Raw genomic sequence first — 25,239 nt, 5'->3', positions numbered from 1 at the left:
GAGAGAGAGAGAGAGAGAGAGAACCAAATTCTCTAGGCTGAGATTTTATTTTGATAGCGTTCAAATTCAACTTTGCTCTGGAAGCGTTTCATGCAGGAGATGATGAATAACCCCACAGCATCTCTAAATCGCCTCGGTGAACATTACAATGTTGACTAATGGGGGAGACTTAATTTAGCATCACGATTAGTCAATTCTAAATTATCAGAAAGCCAGGCAATGAAGACACATCATCCATACTACCTAGGTTAATCATCTTCTTTCCTTATCACATAATTTAAGCACTACACAAAGTACTCATTTTGTAGGCAGTAAAACATGACTTCTTAGTTATTTTCCATGTTAAGTTCTACCTATTCTTTGTCTGGGACGAGACTGAAGACAAAATGTGAGGTTTTTAAACAATCTTGAGAAACAAAAAAGTTATGATTCTATCAATAAGAAGCTCCATACATTCATTATCCACTGTGAATTTCTAATTTGTCATTAATTCATTCTATTTAGTATTAACAATATATAGTTATAAAGAAAATAGCTTAGACATTAGCTCAACTGGGTCTCCATGTGACTCTATTAAAGGCAAAGTTTTGATATAACTCTAACTAGTCTAATAAATTTCCTAAATTAGCATAAAACATCTTTCTGCATTACAGGGTCAGCTCAGCACTTCAGGCCCAGGGAAACCCCTAAGAAGAGAGCTGTCACAGGGCAGCCACCATTCACACCAGTGATGACTCCACTCTCAGCTTCAGTTCTGATGTCTCAAATCATCTCTTGCACCATCACACTCATTGACAGGAAAGGCAATCTGGGAAAACCTTTTCCCAGCAGGAACTCAGCCTCAGACTGTGTAGGGCAACTGTTAGTCAGATTAGACAGGACTTCAGCCTGAGGCTGTGCCCAACACAGGGAAACTGATTTCTGCTATCTAAGATAATAGACCAAGAGTTCAAATGCTTTACTTTGATAAATTTAGAAAACCTTCTCAGAATATAATAGATGTGGTAATTGCCTACCACATTTGCACTTTGTGCATCATATCATAAATACAACATATTTTCTTTTTATAAATCATGTCTTATCAAATAAAATTTGACATGAACCTTACTAAATAATTATAACCCATGTAATCTAGAAGAATTATTAATTTAAAGCAAAGTACTGTTGATGTATTTTTTATTTTAGAACAGGTACTTTATTTAGTGTGTGTGTGTGTGTGAGAGAGAGAGAGAGTGCACATGTAGTGTTTTGTGACTGGGTGTGAGAATGAGAGTGTTTCGTGGCTGGGTGAGTATATGTGTGCACAAGTTTGTGTCTTGCACAATGAGCAAAATGAGCTCTGGAAACAGAGCTCAACCTCAGTTGTCATTTTTCATGAGACATTTACCTTGTTTACTAGTTCTTTCATTGGGACAAAGGCCTCCCTGACTAGACTACTGGTCAGTGATTCCAAGGGATCCTTCTGGGTTAGCTTCCCCAGGATTGAGATTAGAAGCAAATGTCACTATACCCAACCTTTTCTACGAGTTCTAGGGGTTAGGGGTTAAATTTGGATCCTCATGCTTGTTAAGCAAGAACTTGACTAACACAGATATCTCTCCAGCTTAAGTTGGTATTTTACAGAATGTAGTATTTTTATTGGGTTAGTTAAAAATGAAGTTTCCTATCTTCCATCACAAGTATTATTTATCAACAAAGTAGATGGGTCCATTGAAAAAGTACAGAACTATATCAATGAGTTTACATCTGGCGTATGCATGTACACACGGGTGCACGCATGCGGGGGCACACACACACATACACACACACACACACACACACACACACACACACACACACACGCCCTCTCTCTCTGTTACAGTGCTGCCCATTTGATGATTTTAAACAGTATCCAGAACCACAGCAGCCAATATATCCATCAGTGGTTAACATTCTGTCACATCTGAGAATGTGCTAGCTTGTGATTTTATAGGCCATCTATAACATAACAACCTTCTGAAATATGTCTCCTTATCTCTAGCAACCCAAAGACACAGGAATAAGCTCACTGTCCTAGAAGTATGCCCAGGCCAAAATAAAAAAATCTGCTGAGTACAGACTGTGTTGCTTTTCCTTGGAGCTACAGCATCTGAGAAATGAGTTGAGCAAGAGGGTTGTAAAAAAGTGTGGACCATGGATTTGTTGGTGCGACCATGAGAATCTGAAACGTAGTTGGCAAGCCAGCTACTCAATACTGAGTGAGAAGACACACATCCTGGATGACAGCAGCTTCTCTACAACAATGCTGACAACAAAGGTTCTGTAGAGTTCAATTTTATCGGGGTATTTTGAAGAAAAATATAAAAGAAATGGACCCTCATGATGGTCTTGCAGATACATGTGTACTTAGATAATTGAGATAGTATTACTTAGAGTTAAGAGTGTCATCAGCAGGCTTGTTTCTGGCCTTTTGTCTGGAGCTTTGTGTTGCAGAAAGAGTACATTTACAGAATAATAGTGATCATCCCCCCTCCCCCAATCAGAGTTTAAATACTGGTTTTGGCTAGTTACACTTAATGGCATCTTCAGCATGTGTAGTACAATTACTTGGCTCGCTTCAGAGGGCTACTTTTAAAAGTATAGGATTCAAGCAGTGTAATATTAAAAAACAAAACAACAAACAAAGAAAAAAAAAACATTGTTGATGCTTGGAGGCCAAAATCAGCAACACAGAATACAGCATTGAGCACCAAGTCCAATACAGCAGCCATGGCTCCAAGTAACTTCATTTGTAAATCAATTAAAACCAGAATCCAGAGATACCACACATCCATTCAGTTAGCCAAATGTAATCAAATTACACTTCCAAGGGGAATTAATGTCACAGTATATTTGGCCATTACTGTAATTGTTATTTTAATAAGACAAACAAAACAATCTCAGATTTCCTCAGCTGTCTCTGAAAACCAGAGTGCAGAAGTGCGTGGGGCTCTGACAGCAGAATGCATGGCCTGTGACCCCAGCTGGAGTGTGTGCAGAGTACTAGTAGGCCAAGGACTTAGTACCTCTGCCCTCTTTGTTGAGGCAGATGAATGCAATACAAACTTCCTGCTCAGGCAGTTTGAGGTAAGAAAAACAATACCACAAAACACTGACCATAGTGTGTGTGTGTGTGTGTGTGTGTGTGTGTGTGTGGTATACTACTTGTTATTATGTTCAAGATTTAATAGAACAAAAGTTTGAAAGAATGACTGGAAATATTACATTAAAAACATTTGAGAACCTGAAGAGACAAGTCAGTGGCAAAACACCAGCCAAAACAAACTTGGGAGGGTAATGTTTACTTCAGATTACACTTAAGAAACCTAAGGCAGGAATTAAGACAGGATCCACAGTGGGATGCTGCTTCTAGATGAGCTCCGACGCCTTGCTCCCTACTTTCTTATATAGCCCAGAATCACCTGCCCGGAGACAGTGGTTCTACTCACAGTGGGTTTGGCCCACCCATCTCATTTCATTAATCAAGAAAATGCCCTGTAGACTTGACTATAGGAAATGTGAGAGAGGAATTTTTCTCAAATGGGGATCCTCTTCCCAAATGACTCCAGCTTCTGTCAAGCTGATATGAATGAATAAATAAATAAACAAACAAACAAATAAATACCTAGCCAAGACAGTGGGTAAAGTCAGACTACATGAACTTGATTCCATGACCCAAATGATAGGAGAGAACAAACTCCTTAAGGCCCTCTGACCTTTATAGGTGTAAGCACATGCATTTGTGCACACATACATGCACGCATGCACAAACAGATACAAATGTAATTTTTAGAATTAAAAAAATATTTTAGCAGAAAAATCTTCATTCACTTGTAAAATTTTTATTTTATGTGTAAGGGTGCTTGGCCTGCACGTATGTTTGTATACAGCAAGCTTATCTAGGTCCCTCAGAAGCAAGAGGGCATTGGATCCTTTGGAACTGGAGTTACAAAAAGTTGTGAACCGTCATAGGGGTGCAGTGAATGGAACCCACCCCTTCTGGAAGAGCCACCTCTCCAGCCCCTTTTCATTCACTTTTTGAAATAAGAGGAGTGAGCAAATGGAAAGAATAGTCTCAACTCTATTAATAAAGTTCGAAAGAACATTGGCAGCCATTCTTTAGCTCTCTATAATTTCATTAAAGAAAAGGTTTCGAGTTTTCAATTTTTTTTTCTTGCCCTTGATCCTTGTGGTTGCCCACATTTTACTGTATGCCTTTCAGCACGTTTGACTCAGGCTCCATTCACTTCTACCTCCTGACAATTTCATTCAAGCTTGTCTGGCAGATTAAGGTCAATGTTCATAAACACTGACGGGGACATCTTCTAGGGAAGAACTCTCTCAAAGAAATGTGAGAGATGGACAATTAGTATTGACTCACTGAACACTGGGGAGCATAGGTCTTTCTACATCCCTTTGATAGAGTGATACGTTTGTAAGTAAAATCCATAATTTTAACAAGGAGGAAACAAGAAGAGCTATGCTGGATGCAACAGAACCCCAAAGCCAATAGTGTCTGTCACAGCTTCAAGGGATGTCATTTGTAAATCAATTCAGCAGAAATGAGATGCTAGTGTGGGGCCTGTTTCCTATAAAAAATCCATAGGCACTGTTGTATAATTACAACCACAGTGCTTTGTTTCCAAGTCTCGGTTCAATGAATGTCCTGACTATTTATTGTGGGCTGGAAACTTTCTAGTTAAGAGGGAAATAAATAGGAAAGGGAACAGCCTCAAATAAAACCTCCTAGAATTTATAGTCCTCCTTATCTAGGAATTAAGCGCCTTAGGCCTTCTCTAGTCTGTCCAGAGCAAGAAGCATCAATCTTCAGATTACCAGATCTTCAGAAACCTAGGAGGCCAAGGCTCTCTCCTTGCCCCAGTATACCCATTTGCTTATATTTTTACTTAGTAATTACTTATCATCTTTATTTGCAGTTATCCTCACATAACAGCACATAGGTGGTGTTCTAGAGAATCAGAAGGAAGAGGTGGAATCTTTGATTTGTAGGAGCATTTCAGAAGAAGGAAGTGGGGGCAATCACTTGAAGAAAGTGTTATGAACAAAGGATAAAAACATATAACTGATGTGTCACATGGCAGGAGAAAACACTTCATGCTAGATTTTTCAATATGACTTTTAAGAAAGAGTAACCAAAACCATTCTTCCCCTTTATAACAACCTCCTCTCAATAAATAAAAGTGTCCACATGGATAAACTTAAGTCTAAACGTTTCTGTTTGAACACTACACAACTGGAATCTGAATTCAACATAATAGATGTTGGATAGTGTGAGACAAGCTTTGCTTTTTGTTTGTTTGTTTGTTTTGTGGTTGTTGTTTTAGATTCTGTAGTGCTAGGATGACCACACCTAGGACCTCATGTACCTTAGGCAAGTACTTTACCACAGAGCTGCTACAACATTCTCTCAGCTCTGGCATCAAGCATCAGGACTGTTAAGAAAATGCAAGTTGAATAACAATTGAAACTCTAAAAGCACATGATTCAGGTAGGAGGTTATCCATAGTTAGTAAGTCCCTTGGTAAATCCTGCATATATGGAACTTCGAATCTTCCTAACAAAGTGTGGTAGAGTTGCTACTAACCGCACAGACTTGGTTTTCAGAGATAGGGAAGAAAACTCCTCATTTCCATAAAACCAAGTAGAAAATGGAAGGCCCAGGACTCAAGGTTACAATGTATTTGAAAGCCAACAATTTCAAAATGGGGCCTGGCCTCAAAATTATGATAATACATCATATTTGAACTCTTCCTAAAAACAGAAAGTGTATCATCAGAAAGTGGAAAAATGTCAGTGCCTTTGGATTTAGTGAGGAGGTCGAATTTTTGGCTTAGACTCTAAGTTTGTATTCTATCTGTAAGCACTGAGAGCGGCCAAGGTAAGAACAGAGTCCTGAACCAGCGCCAGCCTGCACTAGAGCAGCACGGTGCTACAGGGAGCTGGCCTGCCATGCCTCTTGCATTTGCCATGATTGATTCCCACTCAGAGCACACCACTGGTTCTATATTTTAATTGGCATTTCTGTTTGCACATTGTCAACTTCTGCTTTCACATTTCCAGCACTGCCCTCCACTGAACCTCTGCCTCGTATCCAGTATCTTTGGCATCTCGACCTGGAGATCTGACAATGTTTAGAGATTAATAGATGAGTAACGAATCCTCTTCCGGGCCCTTCACAACCTACTCTGCGAAAAGTCCAATTCTTCCCGTTTCCCAGACCTTCTCCCCGAAGTCCCCATCAGAAGTCCTGTCCAGTATCCACATATATTCAACTCTACCTTGAAAACACACCCTGCATCTGATGATACAGCCATCTCCACTGCTCCCACACCAGCCTGAGTCACTAAGGACAGCAGCTGCCTTCCCAGGACTTTTCCAGCCTCTGCTTTAGCCCGTCTCTGTTAGAGGAAGCTCTATCAAGAAACCAGAGCTGCTCCCTTCTCTCCTCACTCCCTGCACAACCTTCCCAGCCATACAAATCAGTTTGAGCTGCTGGAGAAGAGCTTGGGTGGCTTAAACAGCCCACACTCAGTCCTCACAGTGCCTGAAGCTCAGAAGTCCAAGTCTTAAAGGAAAGACATCCTTCCTAGCATGCTGCTGGCGGTTCTTGTAACCTCAGATGGAAGAAAAGGCATTCTGGTCTCTTCTTACTAGGCTAATCATGTCAGCATAGCCCACCCTACCAACAATTATCTTCCAAATGCCCATAGGTCTCAGCTCTAAATACCATCATATCAGGAGACGGGGCTTCAACAAATGAGCAGGGTCAAACAAATATTTACTCCGTAGAGTATGTCCTAAAGAAGGTAAGATCCTCTCACACAGTACAGAGCTCCTGCCCCCTTTCTGGTAACATTACTAAGATTTCTGATCGTCTTACTCCACACAGTGGTGTCTGGCCTGGATGTGTCTACTCTCATCCATGTCCTCTAGACTCCGTGTCAGCTGTCCTTTAGTGCATGCAAAGTCTCTCCCACACCTTCTTCAGAATACGGCTCATTATAGCAATAGAACCAAGGGCTGGATTTGTCACGTGTTAATTTGCCAGTTTGTTCACTACTGCAATGAAGGTGTCTAGAAGACAGAGTTTTAAAGTGATCAATGGGTAAATCAAAGAATGAGGTTATTTTTGACTAGAGTTTTAAATCCACAATGTTCTGTCTACGTTTCTGTAAATAGCTCTATATCCGAAATAGAGCATGCCCCAATATTTTATTTTATAAAGTACCAAAACCAACAAGATAATACATCAAGTGACAGGGTGTGCACCTTTAATCTCAGCACTTGAGAGGCAGAGGCAGATGGGTCTTTGTAATTAAGAGGTTGGCCTGGACTACATAGAGAGACCCTGTCATTCATTCATTCATATATATATATATATATACCTCAATGCCAGTTGAGAGAGAGAGAGAGAGAGAGAGAGAGAGAGAGAGAGAGAGAGAGAGAGAGAGAGAGAGAGACGATCGACCACAGGGGAGTTATTTAAAGTACCATTAGCTAGTTTGATAAACTCGAAGACCCTTATCTCTCTTCCCTTGGTTTCATTTGTGTTTGGTTTCACAAGTCCTCACTGAGCGAAGCTAAATGTATTCTTTTTGTTTCAATTTGGGCACAGGATCAACAACTTCAGCAGGCAGTCCACAACAATCCAGCTCTTTGGAAGACTGAAATCATCATTTTGAGATTTACTGTGGCATGAAATGGGATGCCAACAAAACACTCACCAAGGAAGAAAACTATCTGAAGCCCTTTTCACAAAATAATTATAAAATCCTAAAAAAAGAGAGCTTGGTTTTAGTCTCTAGGTTGGTTTTTAAGCCTTTACTAAATTGGCTGGGATAGGCTGCCTCGGCAAACCAGAGTCTAAAGCTTTTGAAGTAGTAATAAAGACGCAAATCTTGACACAATGACTCAAGCCCTCAAAACTGGTCTACACTGGTTAGTGTAACAAAAACAAAGGGATTAACAGCACTGTCCTTGTCCACAAACAGAGCCTCTCAGCCCTCCCTTCCCTACTGCCCATATCTATCATTGATCCTCCCCTTCCCTCCCTCCCCCTCTCCTCTCTTCTCTTTTCCTCCCCTCTCCTTTCTTCTCCTCTCCTCCCCTCCTCTCCCCTCTCCTCCCTTCCACTCCCCTCCCCCCAATCTTCTCTGTTTAAGTCAGCAGAAAAAGAACTGTTCTGTGCATTCAGTTCTGCCAAACTTCTAATGTGCAGCTCCAGTGTCTCCTCGATAGATAAGGCCAAAGTTCCGAGTCCTTGGACCATAAGCTATGTGCAGTGATTATGTACATTTATCTAAGCCCAATAAGAAAACACAAGGTCAGATGAGAAAAGAGATGCCTGATTAGCATGCCATGTTGAAAATTATGGATCTGGAAGAGAAACAGAAAAAGTTCTGCCTAGAGCAACAAAAGTCACAGGCGGCAGGGGTGGAAGGGTAGAAAGTTGGGGTGGGGTGGGGTTGAGGAGGTCATGAGAGAATCACAGTGTGTGAGAGGAGGTTGAGTTAGGTGTTCCTACAATGGGAACAAGTGAGTAATGAGAACCAGGCAGGAGGCTCTGTGTTGTCTTTTCTGGGGTGTGACTCCCACAGAGGGAAATGTCCAAGTGGGAAGGTTGGGTACATACAAGATACAGAATGTGCTCTTGTTTCTGCCAGCTGCACTTTCAAAAAAAAAAAAAAAAAAAAAAAAAAAAAAAAAAAAAGAAAGAACAAAACAGCTTTGAATCAGAGGTAAGACACGATGGCTAGTTTATGAGAAAGTAAGGATTTGCAAAGTGAGGTTAGGAAAAAGTCAAAGAAGTCCTCCAGCTGGGCAAGAAGCTCTGGCCCTTAGCAAGCACCTGTTAAGGCTTTGTTCTGACTCTGATTTGTACAGGAAACTCTAGAGAACGTACTACCAAAATATACTCCAAATTTGTCCCTTACTAACTTCATTCACTAGAAAAAAAATAACTTAGATAAATACACAGACATTCCAAGGATGCAAAGCTGTGTTATGGGTTAGACGGTGGGGAGGGCAGAGCTTCCAGAGTGACTTAAAAGGAGACACTTTAATCTACTTTCTTCCCTGTCCCCAGACTTCTTAATGACATGGAGAAAAAGAAATGCAAGTCTAAAAGCTTAGTGAATATTGAAGCTATACATAGGGATTCAAACGATTGGTATAACATAGTTCGTACCACAGTTTTAAGAACAACTTGTATAATAAACTGTTTCTAAAGATAAAGCTTGAATAAAGTCCCTCAGATCATGGAGTTAAATTCTAGGGCAATCCCACATGTGAACAGAAGATAACATGGCACCTTCGCCATCCCCAACCTATACAAGACCTCTGGACAAATAAGAAAAGGGAGCTCCCTCACATCTCTGAACCACCCACCAAATTAGGAATGCAAAGAAAGGTTGGGCATGAAACCAGAGATGAGGCTGAAAGAGAAAGGAGGCCATAGGTTGGGGGGGGATGCAATGTATTTCAGGGGTATAATGTGCCTCAAAGGCTCTACAACCTGTGTCAGACACCTAGATTGAGAGAGGAAGGGAGGAGAGAAAGAGTGAATGAATATGAGCCAACTGGATAGAAGGAGAAGGAAAAAAAATGAGTAAAAATACCCTAAAAGTACAAGTGGGAAAAACATGGAAAAGGGTTGAAAAAATATAAAACTGCATGGTCTGAAGATAAGTGTATGTGTTTTGAGAATATATAGAGAACAACTTTAGAAATGCAAAATGTTAGAATTTCCAATGGTAGGATTTTAGCTTTTAGCTTGAGGAACTGAGGGTATCTCTAAGAAAAGGTATCAGCAAGGGAAATGGTGCTGACTTTGCAGTACAAGATTCCGCACTCCGTAGCCAAGGGGAGTTCTAAAAGAGGCTTAGCAGAGATGGACTATGGCGTCTGTACCAAGCAGAAGAGACCATTTATAAGCTATTGAGGAAGTTAGAGGGAGAGCAAATTTGTTATATAAATCCTCAAGGAAAAGGAGGTGAACAGACCGGGCAGTGGTGGTGCACACCTTTAATCCCAGCACGTGGGATGCAGAGGCAGACAGATTTCTGAGATTGAGGCCAGCCTGGTTTACAGAGTGAGTTCCAGGACAACCAGGGCTATACAGAGAAATCGTTTCGAAAAAACCAAAAAAGAGGTGAACAGGAGAACACTGAGGACTCTGGTGTCTAGGTACATCTCTAAGGCAAGACAGAAACTTTGCAGGCTAACATAAGTCCAGGAGCAGGTTTGGGTAGGGGTTCAAACCCCTACCATTTCCAGTGTAGTATAATTAAGAAGGTATTGATACAAATCCATATGAATATTCTAGTAGGCAATGAGGAGTGTGTCTAGAGGAAAATGTCAAAAAAAAAAAAAAAAAAAAAAAAGAGTGGAGTAAGGAAAACCAGGATGTTCATGAGATGCCCTCGACACCAAGGAAGGAGAGACTAGGAACAAGAGGTAGACACAAAGGTGCAAGCTTGAAAAGCCAAGTATTGTACAAAAGCCTGAGGAGGTAACCCACTTTCCAAAGCTAGAGGGACCCAGGAAAACTAGAACTAAGACGGCCCCAGTGGATTTGGTACCTAGGAGGGAGTTGGAGTCACCCAGAGTACTTTCACTCAACTGTGGAGGCCTGAGCTGGACCCAGACTTTCTAGACAGGAAAGGACTATGGAATCAGAGTCCTGTCCAAAATGTAGTCAGCTGTCTGTCTGGCATAGACATGATCATCACCTGGTAGACACGATCATCATCTGGTAGTGGCCACAGGCAAAGTTTTGATTTAGGGGTGAGAATGTTGTTTCTTCTTGTCCTTAGAGATAGTCAGGTCTCTAGAAAATATTTCAGGGCTGACACAACCCTCTCTTCTCCATATACCTAGTGTGGGGACTTCCTTTACAGGTTCCCATGGACAGTCCTAGCTTCCCTCACCGGACTGAAGCTCTTGAGATGGCTGGCATCATATTTTAGTATTTTATGCAAATGAAAAGTAAAGCTGTTACACAGAGCCCTGGGGGCTTTGTGCAGATGAGGAAGTGAACTACGGAAGCTTTGCCAGATCGAAATGTGAACTTCGGAATCAAACAAATGTATTTGAATCTTGGTACCACCCTCTGTAAACTAAGCAAGCTCAACCAAATTTAACATCTCTGAGACTCACAGAGTCCTAATTTATATAGGCACACGATCAGTTACCAATGGTGAATTGACTTCTTTTTTTTTTTTTTAAATGGAGATTCAGTCTCCTGAGATGTAAAGACTAGCCTGGAAATTAGTAAGATATTATTATATCAAATGTTCAGAATCAGTAAGTTTCAGGTTATTACTATCTAAAAATATCTACCTATCTTTCTTAAAGCTTTCTTGTTTCAAACCAAATAACTGGAAGTTTATTGTTCTGTGTAATTATGAAAATAAAATACTACCAAGATATCTAATAATTAGAATAGTGCTATAAAATAAAATCAGTAAAGTTGTTGCCACTTTTTAAAATCACTACATAATCTGCCTTGTTATAAACCATGAGGTATTCACAGTAATTGTTAATTTTTTTTTTTTAGTTTGCAAAATAAACACTAGACTTGGGCTCTGAGATACCCATGAAACAAAAGTGATATGCTACACTTCAAAATTAAGAACAAGGAAATGAGAACACCTCAACAAAATTATAAATTACTTAAGACAGAATTCTCATAAAGAAATGGGCAGGGGGATCTCTCTACGCTGTACAACTCAAGGATGAGGAGTTAAGCAATCAAAGGACTATGAAAATCCAGAAAAACAGAAAGCATTTCAGGATGATCAGTTATACTGTGATTCTTCAGTTTATATTCATCCCAATTAGTAGTAAAATATGTGACATTTCAACAGGAAGGAATGAATCTGTCCTGGAGGATATGAGACAAACAAGGCAGAAAAGTCCAATAAGGGCAGAGGACAAAAGAACAGGGTCAGAGGAGCTGTCACAGATCCAGGTCATCCACAGAGCTGTTTGTGAAGTCATGCATGGATGCCCAGGAGCTCAGCTTGCCAGCGTATAGAATAAATTGCCCAGAGCCTCAGAAGTCCACTTTCAGCCTGAGCTGAGACAGCAGTATCAATCACTAGCAGTGGGAAAGGGACTGGAGCCGTGACAGCCTAGGAAGCCAGGGCACTCTGCAGCATAAAGCAAGAACTGTTCCTTTCCTGGCGGCTCACTGCTCCTATCCATGCCTAAGCCAGAGAACGCATGTGAGTCAGAGGCTCTCATGCTTTGCAGAGACCCCAGCAGCCTTTCCTTCCACTGCCTGTCTTGTTAACCTGCTGGATCTGGATCTGGGCTTTGATGTGATTTGCTTATTTCTTTCATCAGGGTAATTCTTATGCCTAGTAAGGGTGGACATGTTCAGAGCTGTCTGCCTCTCTGGGCCTCTGTCTGTCTATCTCTCTATCTCCATGTCTTCTTCTCACTCCCTCTCTCCAACTATACTAAACATCCTGGCTAAACTGCGATGAGTTTTTAAACTGATTAAAGTCAGCTTCATGAGTAATAAAAGAAAAGGTTCAAAGGATAATAGGAGTTGCCTCGTAAGAAATTTGCAAGTGAAGGTGGATATATTTTCTTCTCTATTCTACTAGGAAAAGCTTCTCTTATGCCATGGTATTTCGCTCTGGTTTATATCCACTACTGTCAGAATAGGTTTCTGTTATATAAAGAAGCAAGCTCTCAATGAGGGCCATTCTAAATCAGTTCAACTAGAGGGACAACTGGAGAACTCTGGGGACTTGGGGAAAGGTGGGAAAAAAGAGAGCCAGAAAGGAAACAAGACATTATCAACACAATCAAGAGAAGCATGGAAACATATAATAAGTAAATGTGTCTTCTCATTTTGAGGTTGAGATGGAAATGAATCTTTCAAAGGATGATGAAGTTGGCCTTAGAGATACACAGGCCAGAAGCTTAAAAAAAAATAGAGTCAAAATTATTCTAGTGATATGTATATATAAATTTGACAATCCTCTGAAACAAATAACTGACTTATATAAAACAAGAATAGAGAGCTGGGCATGGTGGCATAAACATTTAGTCCCCACACATGGGAGATGTAACTCATCCCTTTAAGTTCCAAATCAGCCCAGTCCACAAAGCAAGTTCCAGGCCAGTTAGGATCACTTAGTGAGAAGTGAGGCCCTGTCTTACAAATAAGTACAACAAAAGCAAAACTAGAGAGAAGCCTGGAGTGGTTTAGTGTGACCTTCCCCCAGCCTAGAGCAGGATGTCTCAGACCTCGGCTTGCCACAGACAGCCACGCCTCTCCAAGTTCCTGCTATGCCGGAATTCCCGCCTCCAGAGACGCAAGGTGAAGATTCTGATTGGGCCATGGGATACTGGCGGACTGAGGGCGGGGTTTTGCCTGCCTGCTTGTTACTCAGTTGAATACACATGGCGACTGAAAGCACATCATGCCTTGGTCCCATTTTTTTTTTTATTCCGGTTTCCTTAATTTCTCTTTAGGCTCCTACTTCTCTTCCAGGAAACCCATTCGTATGTAGCTAAAGGCAGCTACAGTTTAGTTTAGGTTATACACACGAAAATCCAAAGCCAGAGGTGAACCGGATGTGGTAACGGAGACATAAAGAGATGGGAAACAGACATCTACAAGAATCCTGGGACAGAAAATCTAGTGCATGGGCAACTGGGAGCACAGGTGCGGGCAAAGTAACCATAAGACAAATAAAACTGAGCAACTGAGGAAGAGCCTCAGGCCACAATAAACCTAGAACTGGAGCAGAACTAATAATGTACAGACTGGGCTTGTCTTCCAGAACAGGAAGGATTCCAAATTAAAAGGCCAGACAGGTTAGCCACGGAGTCGTCAGTTTAGCTTCTCAGAATACGTGAGGTGGCCAGGAGATACAAAGCTATTTTCCCAGGTCAAGGGAGACTCAAGAATTCAATTCATAGCCCAGATCCCAGTAATCCATGCAGAAAAGACGCTCAAGCTCAGATTAGCCAAACTCTACTATCTCTGTTTGTAGAGCCATAGCCTGGCAATGATTTCACATTCTTTTTAACTGCATGAAATTAATAAAAAATTAATATTTTTAAAGATTTATTTCTTTTTATAAATAAGTGTATATGACTTCAAAAGTTTATACGTTCTACATGCATGTAAGTGCCCAAGGAGCTAGAAGAGGGTGTTAGATCTCTTGGACCTGGAGTTACAGATCATTGTGTGCCACCTGCTTCTTGTGAACTCAACTCCTGTTCTCTGCAAGAACAGTAAAGGGCTCTTCACTGCTGACCCATCTCTTCATCCCCTGAAGAATAATGTTTTATGACATATAAAAATTAAATTGGGCTTTCAGTGTCTATCAATAATTCTGCTAGAATGTCATTGCTCTTGCCTTCCTCCAGGAAATGGTATGACGGCTTCTGAGTAATGAACATTAAGAAAGTGAAACTGGAAAGAGAGCCCAGCCTCCAAAGCTTTGACTCTTATGAGTATGCTTCCTGGGAAAGCTGAAGGGTCCTCACTTCCCAGCTGACTCCCAAAGTCCTTTAAAGGAATCACAGGCAGCAGGGCAAGCCAGGAAAAGCAGCAGTGAGAGGCAGCCAACTCTCTTTCATTAGTGACCGGTTTTGCGATTTCATCTGGAGAACAGGTTTTTGCTTTAAATAACATGACAGTCTATTAAGTGCTAAGTGTTTAAGAAATGTTCATCCAAGCATGGTGGCATGGCCTACAATCCTAACAATCTGTAGACCTAAGTTCAAGGACAGTCTGGGGAGGGAAAAAAACCATAACTTTAATTTATGGTTCTGCTTTCTGAGATATCATTTAATCACTCCCCTGGAGGATGAGGAAACGGCTAGCAGCTTTAGCTGTCCATCAGATAAAAGAGACCTTTTACTCTCCTGACAGAAGGACTCAAGCCCTCTAGAGAATGTGGGAAACAGCAAGAAGCACAAAATGGACCTGGCCCAGCAAGCCAGCAGCTTGGAATATACAAGTAAATGTTGAGGGGCCGCTTATGAAGGGTGGGTATAAGAAGGTATGCTGACCCTGCTCCCCACTTCTCTTCATGAGCCAAACCAGATAGAGTTCAAACCTTTGCTCACAGGCTGCAATCTCCCATTAGGTGTGGCTCGGCCTTAGGCCCTTGGCATTCAGTTTAGGCAGAAGACAACCAGAAGGCTTTCTTGTGATTGCACAAAACAGGCATGGCATAAATCAAAGTTAATGTGGCTTTCTCAGTTGTATTAATAGGATGTTTTGTTACCTTTCTGAGTATCTAAATTTGAGCTTAATAAAAATAAACAGGCCTGTGTGGTGACTCTACATTAGGAGCTGCTTCAGATGTCAGTAGAAAGGTAAATTCCTTCCTCCTGGGGTTTATATGCTACTGGGAGGAAAGCAATCAAGAAATAACTATATATCATGGTAGAATAGCACAGACAAAGAATAGAAGGAAGGAATTTAGTTAGGGATGCTCGGCTAGGCTAGGAGGCAAGCTGCCACTTCATGATGACCTAGTAGGTGCAGCCTTCATTCTTCCCCATCAGGTTGGGTTTAAGCACAGGTCTGCAGGGCAAGATGATATGAGGGGTGGGCAGAGAGCAACATGCTCAGGAAGAGTGGTGGGCACTGCCTTGCTGTGGCACTCAGTTATAGCTAAAGAAACACAAGTTCTCCAGAGTGTGGAGAACAATACCAGAGGAGAACCAAGAGATGGGATGAGCCGAATGGTAAGGAGAAAAGGCAGCCATGTTCACTGGGCTGGCCTCACTGTCCTCTGAGGACTCTGGCTGTCCTGAGTGCTGTCGAAAGCCACAGGTACGTTTCTGAACAAAGGGGGACAGCAGTTACACTTTCAGCAGCCATGGCCATCTTTCAAAATTAAACTGGACATGGTCACATCATTCTTAAGAAAATAAAATCTCCCCAAAGGAAAAGCAAATAACACCTGGCCTATTTGCTGTCTCAGAAAAAGTGGTATATATATATATATATATATACATATATATATATATATATATATGCTGTGATATATATAATATCACAGTAGAGGCTGGTATCACCTTCTTGTTTTTCTTCTTTCCTTTGGTAGCTGATCTGCTTGGTTATATCACAGCATGATATCAGCATGATAATTCAGCCACTGATTCAGATGCATGCATGAGTGTGGGCAAATAAGACTGGCAAGATGTTGTGCTGCTCTTATGGTTGTGGGCCTTTTGAAGTCCAGATTTCACAGCCTTGGACCTAGTAATTAATGATTGTGATATGCTGCCCACTGCAGTGAAAGATGCCCCACAGCATGCCTCAAAGACGCCAGCAAGAGTAATCGCAGTTGTTATACTAAAAAAATTACTTCCATGAGTTGTCAAATGTTCCAGAAAAAAAAGAGGAGAGAGTAGATGGGCCAAAGTCCCTGAAGGCTGAAAAACAAATATAATTATCTAAAAAATGAACGAGCAGTTTCATATATAAATTTACTTTAAGCATATCCAGAATAAAACTAATCTAAGAAATGTACGGTAAATGCTCTTTATAAAACTTTTTGTTAATTAGTTCTCCCATCTGTCTACAGTCCTTACTATAACCTAATTACACTATAATGGTGGTGGGCTCGCCCACATTCACTGTCTGCTGTATGTCATGGGCTCAGAGCATATAGATTCATACTTTCTCTATTTCCATGCACTTTTATGTCATAGAAGTAAAACACAAATATGCACACAAATTTAAACAACTGAGCCAATTTGAAGTGGACAATTAGCAAAGGCATGGAATAGAGAATGAAATATACTAAGCTACAACTGGAAGGTTCTGTTTCTGCATTTGTTATCTCTACTGAGAATCTAGCTTTCAGTCTTGGCCCAGGAGGGACAATCATACCATTCTCCACCCACTTCCATTCTGAAGAGAAAAGTACAAAAGGTGAAAGCTCACAGATTCTGCCAAGAGGTCACAGATGAGAAGTTTAAACAGGTGTGTGTGTGTGTGTGTGTGTGTTTCTTTGGTCCACTAAGAAGGGTATTTTTCCAGTCCTTAGTAATAAAAATTCAATCACGTTGTTCACTCATCTAAATTTCTAGTCTCACAACGTTGTTTCCCTCCTTTCTTCTCTATTAGACAGATGAGCTAACTTCCCCAATTCGAAAGCACAGGGAAATGGCTCCTCCCATTTGTCACAGTGTAACTGCTGGCCAGGCCCTCCTGAAGTTACACCTGTAAAGACACAGCAGCATCTCTGGTCCCTTTGCCCTTGTCACCCTTGCTGCCAGACTATGATTCAGGACTCCACAGGCCTCCACATCTCGAATAAACTCCAAAGGCTTTTCAAATGCTCTCTCTACACCACTTTCCCCTGATCCCAAACACTTTGAGAAATTGGCCTTCTCTAAATCTTTAGTAAATTCATTAGTTTTGACAGATTCAAGATCACATCCCTTCCCTTAGGAGGTTGAAATTCTCCACTATTACTTCCGGTGAATGGTGAATCTCCATGGCCTAGAAGACAATCATTCCTCTGGAAGAATTAGGACTTCCACAACTAGAGACTTTAATACTCTCTGCCTGTCTTTCCTGCTTCAGTAGCACCCAGGTAACAGCTTCAATCCATTGTATCCATCCATTGTATGGATACAATGTAACCATACCGCATTATGGTTGCATAAGTAACTCCTGGCTCTTTTCTGGGGATCAAGGAACATGCCTTGGACATCTTCATGGTTTTTCAGTACTGTAGCTGTAAGATTCTGATTTGGCTAACCACTGGACTCAGTCAAACCTACCCTATTGACTGAAACAGTTGACAAGTTCTAAAACCGTTTATACAGTTCCATTCATTCACCTTTTGCTGCATTTGTACAGCAAATTATTGTACTCTTACAAACATGATTTTCTCTAATTACAAAATCAAATGTGTATATAAAACTCATCTAATGGTAGCTAATAAATTATAAACAAAATAACGAGTAGGGTAAATTGTAATGTTTTTAGAAGTATTTAAAAAACATCTTCAGAGGTAATCAAAATAAACATTGTTTCACAAAGTTCAAGGCATATAAAAATAGGTAAGATAAAAGTTGGGCTGTAGGGTTCTTTTTTTAAATAAATGTACAATACAAATGCATATAAATAAGCAAAACACTGATGCTGCAAAGAGAATAATTATGGATGTGCTTGTAAAGCAGTATTTATAGAGTCTAAGATTCCTCTTAGATAACTGAAAACAACAAGCAGGCCACTGCTTTCCCAGAATCAGAGATGAAAGACAAACACTTCAAAGTAAGATGTTCGCGAACTTTCCATCTTTCCCGATTTTCCAGCTATATTCACTTCTTATTATTTTTAAAAGATTTAGGGGATAAACTCATTACTAAACATCTAAAGTTTGAAAAATGAATTATAAAAGCTCTTAAATTCCATTAATATAATCAAACTCTTACCAAATAATTTTTTGTCTACTCATGAGCAATAAATTTAAATTACCGCTTAAGTAAAGCACATGAAAGAATACTTCAAAAGGGGAACTGAAGTCATTCCTCTGAATATTTCTATTTCCTTCCGTTCAGGCCTTTGGTCTTTAAGCTAAGCGCTAAATGTAACTTTATATAAAATATTGAGACTCATAAGTTCATGGTAAGTTAATTCAACCTGAATCTGATTTTGTTACCCAATGTACTATGAATCAAATTCAAAGGCAAAACTGTCTACCTATGGAGCATTTCTAAGAATATAAAACCCCATACTTAACCTTGTTAGTAATAAATGTATAGAGCTATTTTTCCCAATACTGAAACTTTTCTACCATAATGAATAACAGCTAGCAAAATGTCCAAAAACAAATACTATAGTCATATGCTAAAGTACATTTTCAGAAATTACCTCAACACTCCAAAATCAGCTGGCCATGGTGGCACACATCTCTAATGCCAGCTCTCAGAAGACAGATGGTCCAAGACAACCTGAGCTTCACAAAGCAACTTAGGCACACAGTAAGGCTTTGTAAAAGGATTTAAAAATTAAACATGCCTTTAAATTAACAAGTCAATATTCTTCTGAGTGATTAGGGTAGTTTAAAGATGCTCATATGCTTGTATGATGCATTATGCCAATAGTTGTGATGGACTATTCATTGTCACATAGCAACTCCATCCTGACTTTCCTCCCCATGGGGTAAAAACCATAGTGTTTCCTCATTAGTTCTGTAAATACTATACAATATCACATCGGATGCTATTGTGTGCTCTTTTCTTAGTGTTTACTGCTTTCTGATGAATATGTGATCCATTTTTACTAATCAAAGAGGAGAAAATAAAAGACTCTCACAACATGTAAAAATACAGAATATTTTGCAGGTCAAGTGTGGTCACCTAAATGACAAGGCAAATTTGTCTCCAAAATACTAAACTGTGTTACTTAAGTGTACTTGGTTCTATAGAATCTGTGTTAATCATTAGTATTTAAGTAATCTAATTCTAATGCTTCCCCTCTGGCAAAAGGGTCTGAAGATAAAGACCCAAATCAGTAATTTCTCTAGGAAAGAGAACTAGTTAGAGCGAAGAAAACAAGGAGAAAGTCTCAGTAAATTCTGAGGACTGATGGAAGTTGCTAACCACTGACCCTAAACCACACCACTGCTTTGTAATATAGGGCATTTTTTTTTCTCTATAACTTCACAAACAATCAACCGTCTCTGTTGTTTCTCTGGTGGGAGAAGGGGGAGTGGTGGTGATGTCTTGTTATGTAGTCTAGGCTGGCCTCAAATGAACAGCCATCCTTTGTCAGCCTCCTGAGGGCTGGGGCTACAGCTACACGCTACCATGCCTGGCTAACCCCAACCATTTCTGTGTAACTCAGTGAGCCTGGCTTTTTACAAAAATACAAAAGGAAAAAAAGAATCTTTATCTACAAAGAAACAAGTAGTTTCCTGTTCAGATGAATAGATTACCAATTTAAAAGATTTTAAAATGTCACTGAATATATATAACTTTTATATTCAGATTGCCTTTGTAACTAAATGGGCTGCATAAAAATAAGGATGAATTTCACTTTTATCAAGAACTATAAAAAGGCATAATGCTGGTATAATACTGCAGACAGGGAAGAAGGGAGGGAGGGACGGGCGAGGGAGGGAGCAGAGAAGAAAGGAGAATAGAAGAAATTAACAGAGGGAGGGAGGGAGGAAGGCACAAGGGGACAAGGAGAAGGAGAGAGGGAAGGAGACAGGAAGGTTGGGGTTGGGCAAAGCAAGGGAACAGATAAAAAACATATTTTGTGAGGAGGAAAAAGTCTGTTTTTCACATTTGTTAGAGAAAGAAAATCATTTATTATTCAGACAGTAATATAAGATACAATTTAGCCTTCACGTCAAATAATCAAGACGAAATGTGAGATTTAATCAAATAAAAGTTAAACATAAAACAAGAACACTTTACTTTTTATAATACTAAATAATATGTGAGCTTTTTCCCTGTCTGAAGGTGCTAGAGAAAGTAGCTAAGTAGTAGAAAATTATTCCCTCTGTGTAAATAAAATGTTGTGACTATTAGAGTAATCAATAACAAAGGAAGAAGTCATGTGTAAAAACTGTGTGTTACATGTTGGAAAGGTAAATTTTCGTCATCTGAAAAAAGAAAAAGAAGACTCCTGGGGTTTTATCATTTTTATTCCGTTTTCTTACAGACCAATCAAGATTTAGTCAACTCTGCCTGCCTTCTCTGTGCCACATTCATTCAAAGAGTTCAAGGTGAGAAATACCACAGTGACAGTTATTTATTCTTTTGTTGAGTAATGACAGTAACATTTCGGTGTGATAGTCACAGAATCTCAAAGCACTGCTTCCCCTGCAGAACCTGAGGATTCTGGAAGACAAGTACCTCAGCAGAGAAGAATGGAAAATGGGATTTACAAGTTGGATGAAGTGATCTGTTACAACAGCAAAAAGATAAAGAAAAAAAGGTAATATTGTCTTGTGGAAATTTGAGGCATTGTACATTACAAAGACCAGGAAGATAGAGGCATAGCCTGAACTGCTCTCTTCCTGGGCAAGCTCATGAATCGTCCTCATTTTGTTTGCATGATAATTTGCATATTTTACAAGTCCGACCATTTTAACACAGTGACAAACACACTCCCTTGATCCAACCCTAGAAAGTTCTTTTATAAAAGGCCCTCCTCGAACCCTTGCACATGACCGTCCCAGGACAATCTATGACTAAAGAGTTCTTTCAGTCACTCTACCCTTTAGAATGCAGCTCGCTTCTTCCCCATAATGCAGTAGTGTTGCAGCGTTTTCCTTGTCCAATCACATTAGAGCAGTGACAGGCCTGTGATTGGACAGGAATAGAGAGGTGGAGCTAGAGTTGGGGGAGGAGAAAGATCAGAGGGGAGGAAGAGCAAGATCTTCATCATGGAATCAGACAAGGAGGACGCGTCAGACCCTGCCTGGTGATAACCAGGCTAAGGTTTTTACAATGTTAAATTAATTGGATCAAAATATCGTTTTTATTATTTAGTTCTGAAATTTTTGTATTGGCATCTTTTAAATTGTGATCTTATTATTATATAAACCTCATTGGATAGTAAAGCCTCAAGAGTCGTGTATTACCTACCGGGTCCCAGGCGCAGGCTAGATGAATAATTGTGGGGGTATGTAAGGCACTGCATGTGAGCGAGATGTTGCAAATAGCTGAGAGAAAATAACAAGAGCCCGCTGGGACATGGTGATGCTGGACCGTGCTGGCTCAAGAACGTGACACAGAGGGAAAGGGAGTTTGTGATTGCGGGGTGGATTTATTTTTTTAAAAAATAATTCCCCCAACACAGTAGTAGTCCTGAGTAAAATCTGTTTTCCTCCCTAACTAGCATCTAACTCCTTTTTTGTTTTGTTTAACAGGACCTGATCGATCTCCACATACCTAATTACCCTACATCAATTACAAGCAGAGAAGGAATCATTCTGACATTGTTTCCACACTCAGATGCAAAGCTAAGAAGCAAAGGCACCCTCTCTCCTTCTTTACCTTTTTGACAGCCTAGGTCTCTGCTAGTCCAAGCTCTTTAGTCACTCTGTTGAGTGGGACAAGTCTCTCAAAATAGGTAAAGTGATAAAAAAAAAATGCACACAGGGGAATGGTCAAAGTTAGCCATGCATAAGATTCGTTATAAAAAGTCTGAAACATATAAAACAAAAATTACTGACTATTTCCACTGGTTTCTTAATTAACCGTCATATTTTTTCTAAAATCATTAAGTATTCATATTACTTTTTAAAAAGTTAATTGTTTTAAAAACATTGTTTTAAAAATTTTTAAATTTTAAAATTTTAAATTGTTTTAAAATTTTTTTAAAAATTGTTTTAAAAACATTGCTTTTAAAAATTTTTAAATTGTTTTTAAAATGTTTAAAAAATATTGTTTTAAAAAAGCACTGAAAAATATTGTTTCATAAAGTATCAATGTAGGTCCATTTAAAATGTTTCCCTTTAGGGAAAAATAAAATAAAACACTTTTAATTGCTGTAAGTTCTCAAGACTTGAATCTTTGGCGGTAGTGCCTTTTATCGTAAAACTGAGAGTAATAGAAAATGAGTTCCAGGCCAGCCTGCCTACATAGTGAATTTCAGTCTATGCAGTGATGATATCCTATCGAAAAAGAAAAAGGCAATGAGAAAAAAAAGTGAAAAAATGAAAAATCTTCACAGGGGGAACAACTGTTAAAAATAGTGCCTGTGTTCTTGAAGTTTTAAAATATAACAGGTTTTAAATGATAAAATAAAATAAGGCAGTAAAAAAGAGCAAGTAATGAATAGAGGTTAAGAATCTTGTAAGACCTTAGGAGCTACAGGGCAATCCAGAGCCCTCCAGACTTCCCTGTGCAGTCTAGGACCCCAGAGAATTCAGAAAGCTTTGTTCCCAGCTCCCCTGGCTAGTCTCTCCAGGTAGCTCAGGTGCTCCTTCATACTCATTCATTCATTTGCTCTTGTTGCTGAGACAGGTCTTACTATGTAGCTCTGCTGGCCTGGAATGCAGAGAAATTTGCCTCTGATTCCTGAGTGCTGGGATTGAAGGCCTGTGCCACCATGAGCTTTCTTGTTTGAGGCATCCTTTCTTTGCCAGCTACTGACTACTTCCTGTGCTAGCTGCTAGTGCCCTTTGTAAATCACTGTCCTTCGCAGAAGTTAATACAGTAGCGTCAGATAAGGTAATTTAGGGACATTAAATTGAGTAAAGCAAAAACCCAATCACTCCTACTTTGTCCACTTAGAAAACATGCGTTCGTGGAATTCAGTGGGCAAGGTTCATTCAGCCTTGGGGTTCTCCCCTTAGCTGTTCTCTTCCTGCGTCTGCCTGTTTATCGTCTCCCCTCCCCACTCCACCCCTTGTTTATTATAACTATCTGCTAGCTCCAACAGGCCAGATGACCAGCTTCTTCGCATCTCCATTCAGAATGATGTGCCCCTGCCCATCTGTGTGCATTGCAATCCCTCGATGGCACAGGGTAAGAAGTGAGAGTGACTGAGTTGATAAAAGCCTAGTTCTCCTTTCCATCCTGGACCATCAGCAGCTGACAACTCCTAATTACACAAACACAAACTGTAGCGCCAAACATTGCCAAACATTGGCTGGTTTTTTTTTCCTTTTTTTCCAAATCTCATTCAAGTTTCACATGAATATACACATATTTTTTACACTGTTTTTCTATACAGAATTGATATTCCTTGAAAAACTATAGCTACAAATTTTAAAACCATGTGCTTGTTTTAGTTGTTGTTGTTGTTTTCAACTTTTACAATCCCTCTTCTAATTAGGAAAAAGGTCATCCTTTTTATTTCAGAGGCATCCAGAGGAAAACTGATAACTAATATATCAGATTCCGAAACATGTAGTTACAATAAAGTGAGTAACAGATAATCAGAAATTACCTAATTTTTTTTATTTTTTATTTTGGTCAAGAAACCAGAGTTTAATGTTGATAGGGCACAATTGTCACTATATTAATGACATATAAGAGTTAAGTGGACCTATTTTTTTTTTTGGTTGATTCTTCTTTTTTTTTTCTGGTGGTTAGGAACCACTTCTATAGATATTTTCTTTTTTACATGTCATATGAGAAATTCAAGAAGAAGGAAGACCAAAATGTGGACATTTCATTTCTTCTTAAAAGGGGGAACAAAATACCCACAGAAGGAGTTGCAGAGCCTAACTATGGAGCAGAGACTGAAGGAAGGACAAGCCAGCCTAATATAGTTGTCTCCTGAGAGGCTCTGACAGTACCTGACTAACACAGATATAGAGGCTCACAGCCATCCATTGAACTGAGTACAGGGTCTCCAATGAAGGAGTTAGAGAAATGACCAATGGAGCTGAGGGGTTTGCAGCCCCTTAAGACGAACAACAATATGAACTAACTAGTACCCTCAGAGCTCCCAGGGACTCAACCACCAAGCAAGGACTATACATGGTGGGACTGATTGCTCTGGCAGCATGTGTATAGTAGAGGATTGCAAAGTCGATCATCAATGGGAGGAGAGGCCCTTGGCCCTGTGAAAGGTTCTGTGCCCCAGTGTAAGGGAATGCCAGGGAGAAGGTAGAGTGGCAGGCATGGGGTGGGGAGGCAACAGGAGTTTGTTCTTGTTGTGTTTGTTTGTTTGTTTGTTTGTTGGAGGGGAAACTGGGAAAGGAGAAATTACCTAATTTTAATTTCTGAATTATACTCAGCAAGCTCATTGGCTAATATGCAGTCACTCTTTAGCACCACAGGAAACATGCAATGTTTATTTCATTACTAGATTCATTTCTACACACAAAAAAAAGTTAAGCTAATTAATTGAAATTTTTAAAAATTTTCACTCTTGCTTCACAAATTGCATCAAAAAAGGATGACAATAAATATATACACATGAAAATGTCTGGGTAAAATGTAACCATGATCAAAAGACTAGAATCTACTTGTTACCAGTTGTAAATATATTAGTTACTGAAATGAGTACTTTTACTGTAGTTTCATACAGAACACATAACAAATATAATTTATGATATCTGAAAATATTTCCTCACCAATATTGGGGTGCTTCAAGAGACGGCAGATTCTAGCTTCCCTTTCCAGTTTCTGGTGATCTGTTTAAAAAGATCATAAAAATAAATTAGAAGAAAGCCAAAAGCGATCAGTAAGTCCTAATGAGCAGCATACAGATGACTTGATCAAGCT

At 39.8% G+C, this 25,239-nt stretch overlaps 1 protein-coding gene across 13 annotated transcripts in view; it reads right to left on the bottom strand.

Moving 5' to 3' along the window:
- Window positions 1-25,239, bottom strand: part of Camk2d (calcium/calmodulin dependent protein kinase II delta) — a 249,116-nt gene that overhangs the window by 133,515 nt on the left and 90,362 nt on the right. For all 13 annotated transcript variants that reach the window (XM_031375385.1, XM_031375386.1, XM_031375376.1 and 10 more), the window contains exon 3: window positions 25,089-25,148. In XM_031375385.1, the coding sequence (XP_031231245.1) occupies window positions 25,089-25,148 (60 nt within the window). The remainder of the gene's footprint in view (window positions 1-25,088; window positions 25,149-25,239) is intronic.

This window comes from Mastomys coucha, unplaced genomic scaffold (genome assembly GCF_008632895.1).
Source record: "Mastomys coucha isolate ucsf_1 unplaced genomic scaffold, UCSF_Mcou_1 pScaffold16, whole genome shotgun sequence".
Lineage (NCBI taxonomy): Eukaryota > Metazoa > Chordata > Mammalia > Rodentia > Muridae > Mastomys > Mastomys coucha.
Note: the sequence above shows the minus strand (reverse complement) of the source record. Positions and strands in the feature narration are given on the sequence as shown.